Source organism: Hippichthys cyanospilos, chromosome 13 (genome assembly GCF_059441005.1).
Source record: "Hippichthys cyanospilos isolate Australia breed blue-spotted pipefish chromosome 13, RoL_Hcya_1.0, whole genome shotgun sequence".
Classification (NCBI taxonomy): Eukaryota; Metazoa; Chordata; class Actinopteri; order Syngnathiformes; family Syngnathidae; genus Hippichthys; species Hippichthys cyanospilos.
The window spans coordinates 20121133-20131859 of record NC_142381.1 but is presented as its reverse complement, the minus strand read 5'-3'; the positions used below and the strand labels follow the sequence as shown (position 1 = coordinate 20131859).

General features: G+C 40.8%; 1 protein-coding gene across 4 annotated transcripts in view; it reads right to left on the bottom strand.

Moving 5' to 3' along the window:
- The window catches only part of mgarpa (mitochondria localized glutamic acid rich protein a), a 77137-nt gene that overhangs the window by 8718 nt on the left and 57692 nt on the right, over positions 1–10727 (bottom strand). For 2 of the 4 annotated variants that reach the window (XM_088431489.1, XM_088431492.1), the window contains 2 exons: positions 2034–3028; positions 165–211 (listed from right to left, as the gene is read on the bottom strand). In XM_088431489.1, the coding sequence (XP_088287615.1) occupies positions 176–211; positions 2034–3028 (1031 nt within the window). In that variant the 3' untranslated portion in view covers positions 165–175. The remainder of the gene's footprint in view (positions 1–164; positions 212–2033; positions 3029–10727) is intronic. The other 2 variants (XM_088431493.1, XM_088431490.1) reach the window with 2 other exon arrangements.

Below are 10727 nucleotides of genomic sequence, written 5' to 3'. Positions count from 1 at the left end.
CAGAAACATGCCTTAATAGTAAAATGTATCAATTCAAATTACTGTACATTTTTTTAAAACTTAAAGTTAAATGATCATTCAAACTACACAATGTCCACAAGATAAACAGCATTCTAGTCTTTTGTAGTTAAAAAAAAAGATAGTAATAATAATAAGTGCACTACCTTAGTTGGATTTACTGCATTTGGATCCTAAGATGGTGTCGTTTATCCTGAGTAGCAAAATTTGAACGTCAATATTTTTTTCAATTGACCTCATAGACCAAAATATGCAAGTGTGACAAGCAGATATGTGACAAATATCATTGTAGCAAAATGTATTTAAGAGTTCTCCCGCTCTTGCAAAAACTTATCATTGGCGAGATCTGAGGTTTTGTCCCCCAATGATCCATTTGTCAGATCAAACACCAACACTGCAGTAATTAGTAATTAGCAGAAGTGTTTAACTTAACCTCAGTGCAACTTTACATTGTGTTTTGTGGTGCAAGCAAATCATCATGGAACGCATTCTGGAACTCCCCTTATCATTTCCCTCATGGTAGATGCAGACGATTGTGCAAAACATTCTAGTGAGCTGAATGACTAAAACTCAGGGGAGATAAGAGGCCTAGCTAAACTACTATGTAGCAATGTACAATGTAGCAAAGTGAATTTTTACAAAGAAAAATGAGTGTTCGTAAAAGCTACTTTACGAGACTACAACAGAAGTTTTTGGAAAATCGTTGAAGCATTCTGCAGAAGTTGAGCTTTTTGTGTGAGAAAAACAACATTTTGGGGAAATGCTTTTGGATTATATTTCCCATTGAAAATCTGGTGAAAGAATTAGAGAAAAAGGGATAACTTCATTATTTCTCAAAGTTCTTTTTTTGTAGTGAAACATCTACTGATGCATAGCTGTGGCACATCATCAGTGATGGTCCGGAGGTCATTGGGTGTTTCGGGCCTTTCGAACATCAGACACCCTCTCTCAAGTGGCCCAGCTGAGGTTCATAACGCCTCAGCTTGTGCCCCAGCAGCTTTATTTTACCATGCTAAAATAAAAACGAGCAATTTTTGTTCAACAAACAAATACATGAATCTTTCCGATCGAACACATCCACTTTCGACTGAAATGTGCAAGTGTGACTGACTTTTAAAACCGATTTATCGTTAATCACGTTATCCACACGTCGACCGATGATCAACTACGTTTACATTATTCACCAAAGTTTGTTTGACATGACAGTCAGCTATGAGGTGGCGATCACCATATAGTACAGCATGTCGCATATTCAGCCATGAACACAGCCTATATCGATGCCCTGCTAAAGGATCACAGCATGGTATTTTTCACTTTTATTGGTTTTTACGTGGGTGGCTCGGTGGAGCAGTGGTTAACTTAACACGTCCACCTAACAGTTCAGGGAGTTCAAATCCCCCTTGCCTTTCTGTGTGGAGTTTGAAAGTTCTCCCCGATCTCACGTGGGTTCTCTCTGGGCACTTCAGTTTCTTCGGACACTCCAAAAAAAATGGATGGCAGGTGTATTGGACATACTAAATTGTTGTCTCTGTGTGCCCAGCAATTGGCTGGAGACCAGTTCAGGGTGTGCCCCGCCTATTGTTCAAAACGAGCTGGGATAGGCACCAGCAAGCAACCATTGTGAGAATGAGCGGCTCTAGAAAATGGATAGTTAAATCCATTCATACAAATCCTTTTGCTAATTTGAGTTTGAAATGAGGAATTCCAGGTCATTCCAAATTGAGCTTCACAGGGACGCGCTGGCTGGTCAGATTAAAAACACTTTAGCAATGGTGTGAATTGTCTACACAGCTCCTATTGATTACAATTTGAAAATTTTGGCTGCTGGGAAATTAGATGAGACTGTAAGGACGTTGTTTTGGTAGAAATCCCAAATAGGAAATCTCTCAACAACTCAAAACTAATCTCCACAACATACAAAACACATCACATGGTCAACAGTTGAAGTTGCAATGTGTCAAGTGGCTACTATTTTTGAAATTTTCTAATGATCATTGCAATACAAAATCTTATACCTCATCATCTGGTGCTGGGATGATTCTTTCACTTAACGGTGCCACTCCTAGCACTTTGGGGGACTTCTCTGCCTTAGGGGTTCCTTCCAAAACCACAACTATGTACTCTCGCTTGGAATCTTTGTCTGGGGCCTCCCCTAGAGGTGTTTGCGCTTCTTCCACTACCAAGGTAGCCAAGTCAACACATGGTTCTTCTGCTGAAGGAACTGCTTCAAAAGCTCTTTCAGCTTCAAATTGTGATGTCATCTCCTTAAGTACTGGTGACACCTGCACTATTGTAGGAGCTGCAAGACCCTCCTTAATTACTGGGGTAAGATCTATTAGTGGCAAATATTCTTGCAATACTGATTCACAGTCAGCAGTGTTTGGGGCCTCTTCAAGTACTTGTGCATTATCATTTGGGGCCAGGACATCTTCAGGAGTTGGAAAAGTCTGTATGGATGCTAAGCGCTCTGCAACCACTGGTACATCTTTCATCAGTATAGGATCCTTCTTAAGAGTTTGTCCTATTGACACAAGCGATGGGGTCTCCTCAACCAGTGGTGCTTGCTCAGTGAATACTAGGGCCTTCTCAATGGCAACAGGTCCGAGCGTGTCCTCAATCATTGGACCAGACATCAGTAGTGACTCCTCTACTACTGGTACAACCTCCAATGGTGTTGAAGACTCTTCAGATGTTAGTCTAAATTCATCTGGTGCTCTGGCCTCCTCAGCTGCTGGTATGACTTCTGCATGTATTGAGTTCTCATCAACTTCCAAAGGTGTGAACACGGTCTCAACCAACAGTGTAGGCTCCACTGACGTTTGGACCTCGTCTACCACTAATAAAGTCTCGGTTTGTGTTGAAGCCTTTTCAACTGTCATTATAGCCACCACTGGAGATGGAGTAGTCACCTCATCCTCATCTTTGATGGCAGCTTCATGATTAATTTCAGAACTTGCGTTTTCTTCCTCCACCTCAGTGATCTCCACCACAGGAGAAGCTGTCAGCACCACTGCAAAATAAAACCCAGCCATACCAACATCAATGAAAACCTCGAGATTCTTAGACGACTTGAGCAATCATCATTTTACTTGGCAGTTGAAACCTTCAAGAGACATAACATTTTATTCTGCAGCTTGACCAAAGCTACCTCAGACCCTGATATAATACAATGATTAAAGACATCAATTGGGACAAATTAACTCTTTGAATTCCTGTTAACTCTTTGAATTCCTGCAAACAGGAATTCTAATGCCGCGTTCAGATGGAACGCGTCCAAGCGCATTGTTTATGTGAGGCATTTTGTCGCAGGGTAAAGATGATCACTTTTGTGAAGTCCCTTTTTGTTGATTGTTGATTGAAAGTTCTCAGCAATGCTTTATTTACGGATCTACCATAAAGCGCACAGCAAGCTCGCTCCCCTCCCCTCCCTGAACAGCTGCTCTCGCTGTGGAGCAACTCGAGTGGCGTGCCATTTAAAAAAAGTTAAAGGCCAACAAGATCGCAAATCCGCACCAGAACCATTGATTCACACCGGTAAGTTTCTCTCAACCCCGCTGCTTATACCGTCGGACATTAAGCGTGAGTTAATTGTCTGATTAATCCAAACATGCATTATTGTAGATTCATTCAAACACCGCACCCTGGACACCTGGTTACTTTCCACTACTCTGCAACTCATTGGTGAGTCAGAAAGTTCCCTACTAGTGTGGCAACCAGTTAGTACAGCCAGCTCAACTACTACTCATAACAATGTGCGGGTTCAGTACGAAGAGGCATAGCTGGGACTGTTAAATACGTGAGTGACAATGTTTCCAACTTTGTATTACTATATTAAAATGATTGTTATAAACAAATTTGGGGCTTTAAAACAGGTTTTGATTTTTGGTTTTATTCTATAGTTTAGCATTGCATTGTGAAATAATAAAAACAAAGTAAAGCTAGCTACTTCACGGATTTCACTTTACGCGTGTTATTTTTGGAACGTAACCCCCGTGATAAACGACGGATTACTGTATACACATCTATAATTATTTCTGATCATGGTCCATCCGCTGTCATGTATAGTCACCCAAAGCTATTCCAGTGTTGAAGGAGATGGTGGCTTCATCCGAAATGAAGCGTTTAAGGACTACATTCGCAGGCAAATAATTAGCTACACTAGCTCAATAAGGCAATTAAACAACTTGAGAAGGAACTCTATAAGTCAAATTTTCATTTGCAAGATCTGCTTATGAGCCAAATAGAATGCTCTCTCTTGCTAAAGCAGAAAATAATTTAACCTGTCTTAAACTTTCTATGCACACAGAGAGCTTGGCAAATAAAGAAGTTAGATGCAGAAAGAGCTATTAAAAGTATCAGGACCCCGCTTGGTGAAATAGTAGTTGATCCTTTAATAATAAATGACACTTTCTCGATATTTTATCAGAATTTATACAAATCAGAATTATAAGGAGAGGATCAATTTAGTTTTCTTGATAAACTTCCAATCCAACCATATCAAAAAAATGATAGGATCTCTATGGATCGTGCTTTGGAAAGCCGGGAATTTTTTGAGTCTATTAGACATATGAAAGGAGGGAAAGCAGCCAGTTCCGATGGACTTCCAATTGATATTTACAAGATTTTTATAGATAAATTAATAACCCTCTGCAAGACATGTATGAAGGATGAAATTTCTGTACTCCGGACCATGTGCAGAGATTAGATCCAATAGCAATATCTCCAAACCATTCATTTTACATCGTGGCACCCGTCAGGGATGTTCCTTGTCCCCATTGTTTTTTGTTATTGCACTAGAACCCTTTGCTATCGCTATCAGTACTCACCCTATTATTAAAGCAATTCAAATTAGAAAAGTGGACCATCGCATAGCTTTATTTGCAGATGATGCTCTACTCAATCTCAAATTTGGAGCAGTCTTTTCCAGCTCTTATTGATCTGATGAATAAATTTGGGGAAATTTTCAGGATAAGTCAACCAATCGAAATCTTCTGTTCTATTCCTCAATAAGCAGGAAAGGCTCCATCCCATAATAGCTGTTGATGAATTCACCTAAAGGTTTTAAGTATCTTGGAAGACCCTCGCAAGCGTAAAAATGAACTGAAATTTCCCAACTCACTGATCCGCATCTACTAGGATTATTCAGCCGACGTCCTGGAGCAATGCATGGCCTACCGTGAAGTCATGTCGAAGCTATACAACATGGGTCTCCGGCCAGCGATGCTCTACCCAGCAAGGCTCCAAATCACAAAAAAAGACAGCGATAAAAAAAAGTTTTTCGTCAGTAGCCGAGGCCACTGCCTTTGTGAACGCGGGCCACGCTTAATACATCCTTTTTGTATCCCAATTTTCATACCTCTCGACTTAGCTTAATTTGCTTGGAAGCTAACCGCGGTTTACTTCGGCTTCTTCCCGAGCGGAATTATTTCAATGATTGCAATGACTATTTTTGGATACCTTCAAGTCCTGCTGTCGGACGTTTCATTTTAATCAAGCATAAGAACCAGCAGTGTGATTATTTATTTACAAGTGTTTATATTCGCGTTCATGATCGTTCGTGATCACTGCTGCCACTTAATTTTTATTGATAGTGTTCTTGGTTGGATCGGCCATGCTGCATGTCCATTTTTGGTTTACCCTGCCGAGACTTAAAAAGTTAAATTATAGGTGCTACAGAAGTCACTGTTTTTGTTTTTGGTATGACTTTTTTTTATAGAACTTTCACACTGTCGTTCAACTTGCAGCTCAGTCTGCTTGTTCTAAGTTGGAGGGGGCATTGGATCATTCCTTTACCTTGGGTGATGTTTGTTTTCTCTTGTTCACTCAATCTTGCCTTGGGACTCACTGTCATCACTCTATATCAGGGGTCACCAACCTTTTTGAAACTGAGAGCTACTTCACGGTTACTGAATCATACGAAGGGCTACCAGTTTGATACGCTCTTCTGAAATAACAAATTTGCTCAGTTTGCCTTTAGTTATACATTATTTATAATGATTAGTAATACTCACCTATGTAAAGACACTGATCATGTTAATGATTTCTAACAATGATTATCAAAAATGACAACAAGGTGGGAAACAGATATCAATATTCAACACTTTATCTCTATTAATCACAGTATTTGTTACATTTTCAGATGATCACTTACATCACTACATTTTAGCAAAAAATATCCCATTTGCACAAGCCACTGACATGCCCTGTTAACAAATCATGAACTATGTTGCAACATGTTTCAAAAAGTTAACAATTATGTAATGTTAAACAAAATCAACTTACATATTTTTAAATATGTAATACATTTTTTATTTCACATTTTGAACTAATGGCCAAGTCTGTGTTATGTTTAACAAAATTATAACTTTTAAATGTCATGAACACACTTTTAAATTGAACACAATTCTTCAATATTTTAATTCAACTTTGCCATGGCACTACCATGTTGTCACTGACTACATCTGGTATCCGTCCTTGGTTAGTGGGAAGACTGGCATTGCATGCTGTTCACCAGTGTGTTGTAATCTGGTGTGTAACTTGACACTGCAACTGTGAGTGAGTCTCTCAGATGTGCATCAGTGAGGCGTGTTCTGTGTTTGTTTTTGATGAAGTTCATGTCAGAAAATGCTGATTCACAGAGATAGGTTGAGCCAAACAGGCTGGCAACCTTCATGGCTGCTGTGCATACTCCACTGTACTTCTCTGTGTCAACAAGGCGCCAAAAGTTTGGTGCAGCCTGGTAGGCTTTGAGATGGAGATCATTTTGCAATGTTATAATTTCAATCTCCACCTGTCCAGCATCCAAGTTGAACGTTGCACTTAACTGCTCAGCAAAGCATGTTGTGTCCCCATTCATGAAAGGGTTGGAAATGAAGAACACACATGGTTCAAGCTGATGAAGGTCACAAAACCTATTCTCAAACTCTTGCCCAAGTCTGTTTATTACTTCAATGTACTTTTCTGCCACTTTTTCAAATGTCTCAGATGCAGAAGCATTGTCTTTCAGCACTGACTGCACAGAGGGAAAGTGCAGAACTTTTTTTCTCTGTAAATCTGCAGAGAATGCATTCATTTTGGCTTTAAATGCATTTAAAGCACTTATCATATCGACAACAGTCTTACCTTTGCCTTGCAGCTGGCAGTTCAGGAGGTTTAGTTTCCCAGTAATGTCCACCAAAAATGCAAGGTCAAGTGTCCACTCTGTGTCCTCTAGCAGTGAGACATCTTCGCCTTTGGACTGCATGAACTCTTTGATTTCACGCAAAAGAGACAAAAAACGATGCAAAACTCGTCCTCTGCTGAGCCATCTGATTTCTGTGTGTAGCAGTAGGTCCCCATATTCTGCTGACATCTCCTCTAATAGTACCTTGAAAATCCTGTGCTGCTTTGCTTTGGAGCGGATGTTGTTTATGATTTTCACAACGGGAGTCATCACGTGCCCAAAGCCGATCACTTTCGCACACAACGCCTGCTGGTGAATGATGCAATGGTAATGCAGAAATTTGGGGAAGTCTGGGTCACGTTTACAGTGAGCGATGAAACCTGTCTGTCGGCCGACCATAGCAGGAGCCCCGTCTGTTGTCACCGCTACCAGCTTTTCCAATGGCACCTTTTTCTGCACGAAAAACTCCTTCACCGTGTTATAAATGTCAACTCCTCTCGTAGTTGTCTTTAAGGGCAGTAGTGTCAGGAGTTCTTCTTTTGTGGAGAAATCATTAAACACCATCCGGATAAAAACCAATAACTGCGCTGTACTGCTGCTGTCCACGGACTCATCGCACTGGAGGCTAAACCACTTGCACTTCGCCAGATCCTGCTCCAACTGATCGACCAAGTTACTGGACATAGCTGATACTCGTCTTGCCATCGTAGATGCCCCCAGTTGGACGTCGGAAAGAGTGGAGATTAGGTCGCTTCCATTTTTCTCGTCTTTAAATACAGTGTTAGCAATTAATAACATCGCTTCTTTGACAACTTCTCCATCTGTAAATGCCTTTTTTTTCTTGATCAGAAAATGTGTAGCTCTAAACGAGGCTTCGGTTGCTTTTTGTGAGTTTTTGGCCGGCCTCGTAAAAAAAGACTGTTGCTTACCCAGAGCGGTCTTTAGCTCACGGGCTTTTTCTGCCCGTAGGGCGCTTGCAGGTGGATATTTATCATGGTAGCTTTTGTGACACGTATTGAAATGTCTCTCCACATTGTGCCGTTTTGCTGTCGCCACGGTCGTCCCGCAAATCAGACACACGCAGGTTTCTTTTACAGTCGTAAAAAAGAACTCCTCTTCCCATTCACTGTGAAAGAGATACGTTTTCTTTCTTTTTTCTGCCATGTTTTTGGGGTACGAAAGTGCATACAGCGCCCGCTAGCTTACTCTCCACATCCCACAAGCTCTACTTTACTGCCCATAGGTAAATATTGTGCGCGTTAACCTTAAAGTATTTTTAAGATAGTATTTTTTAAATCTATATACATACAAGTGTGATTAAAAAAATAATAGCAACAGAACAAAATTAATTTTTAGACGCAGCTCTCTATGAGATGTGCTATTTTTGGAACAGGCCCGCGGGCGACTCATGTGGTCCTTGCGGGCGACCGGGTGCCCGCGGGCACCGTGTTGGTGACACCTGCTCTATATTATGAATGCTAGTCTTTTTTTTTCCCTTTTGTGGGGGCAACAAGTGGTAAGGATAGTGATGAGACTGAAGAGTAACTGGAAGCTATACTGGTCTACGTATGTTAGACATGTGTGCGAGAGTCTGAATTTGTAAGTTTGTGATTTTTTTTTTCCCCCCACCAACCCTCCAAGGGCATCTTGTTTGTGCCAGTTCTTGTTGTGAAGGGTGAGTAATGTCACATATTCGTACTTCGTCCGGTCGGGGATGTAGATTGGTGTCATGGAATGTTAGGGGGATCAATGGGACTACCAAAAGAGAAAAAAGTGCTTTCTCATTTGAAAAAGCTTAATGAGGACATTTGTTTCTTCCAGGGGACTCATTTAAAGAACTCTGAGGTCTCCCGTCTCAAGCGGCCCTGGATGGGTCACGTTTTCCACTCGACATTTTCTGCAAGAGCAAGGGTCGCGGCAATTATCATTGGTAAAAACGTACCGTTTGAACAAACAAATATGGTCACTGACCCAAACGGACGCTTTGTCGCTGTTTTGGGTAAGTTGTTTGACACCCCAGTACTCCTGGTAAGTGTTTATGCTTCGGTGTGGGATGACGATCGATTCATTACTCAACTTTTCTACTCCTTCCCAGACATAGATCAGTACTACCCGATTGTGGGTGGTGATTTCAACCTTATTCAGGATCCCATTTTAGACAGATTCTCTTCCAGACCTGCTGGCTTGTATAACTCTGACAAAACATTGAAGACTATAGGGAACCAAATTGGTCTGAGTGACCCCTGGAGGTTTCTTCACCCAACCAATAAGGCTTTCTCATTTTTTCCCCATGTTCACCGTAGCTACTCAAGGATTGACTTTTTCCTTTTAGACACCTGGTTACTGGATTGGGTGAACACCAGTGTATATCACAGCAGTGTTATTTTTGACCACGCCCCTACCTCAGTGGACTTGAACTTTCCAAAGTCCATAGCTCCAACCGTTCAATGGAAACATTTTTTAATAAGCGAGCCGTATTTTAAGCTTTTTTTCCAGGAAGAAATCACTACTTTTTAAAACATAAATAATAGGAGAAAGGAAATAAAATATGAAAAAAAAAGGAAAAAAAGGGTTGTTTATGGTTACTGCGGCTATATTGGGGCGTACATAGAAATCTAGGAACTGATATCCTACTTCGCGGGTTTCAGACTTCGCGGGGGGTTGACACCCCCCATTAACAGCGAAGTAGGGGGACAGTGATCCCTCGTTTATTGTGGGGGTTACGTTCCAAAAATAGCATGCGCAAAGTGAAATCCGTGGTCAACTTTTTTTTTTTATTATTTTACAATGCAATATGCAATATATTTTAAAGCCCCAAATTTATTTAAAACAATAATTTTAATATAGTAATACAAGGTTGGAAACATCGTCACTTGCGTATTTCACAGTCCCAGCTGCGCCGCTCCGCTTTAGTGTGTAGTGTTTCCACTGAAGGCGCAGGAGTCTTTCTCCGAGAGAAGAACATTGTTATGGGTAGTTGTTGGCACTCTTTGTTTTTCTGAGCAAGAAGATTTTTATAAACGGATATACCTGGACATTGAATTAAAGTGAAGTCTCTTATCTCAATACACTTGAAATTTCAATTTTATTACAAAAGAAAGAGGTAAAAGTCAGATTTCCAAAGCTGTGCATTTCTCCGTTGCTGTCTGTGTGCCTACATTAGTGTGTGCGTTTGCTCTCAGCACGCCTATGAGTCACGTGATCGGCTCCCAGAGACCAAGCTGTCAATCAATGTGCTTACTTGCACGTCCATAACGTGTGCGCACAAGGGCGGTTACAGAGAGACAAAAGCGAGCTTTTGGATCCACTTGCCTTTTGTAATAAATTAACAAGTGAAAAAACCAATACAGTACAGCGTCAATATTTTATTTCGAGACAACAGTAAAGCCCCTGAGCCAATTAGGATTCAGAGCACAATGCACTGTAAAAAATATCCACACTGTAAAAAATCCGTGAAGCAGCGAAGCCGTGAAAGATGAACCTCGATAGAGCGAGGATCACAGTATATCTAAGATCCATTGAAAGACACTGCACTGTTCTATAATGT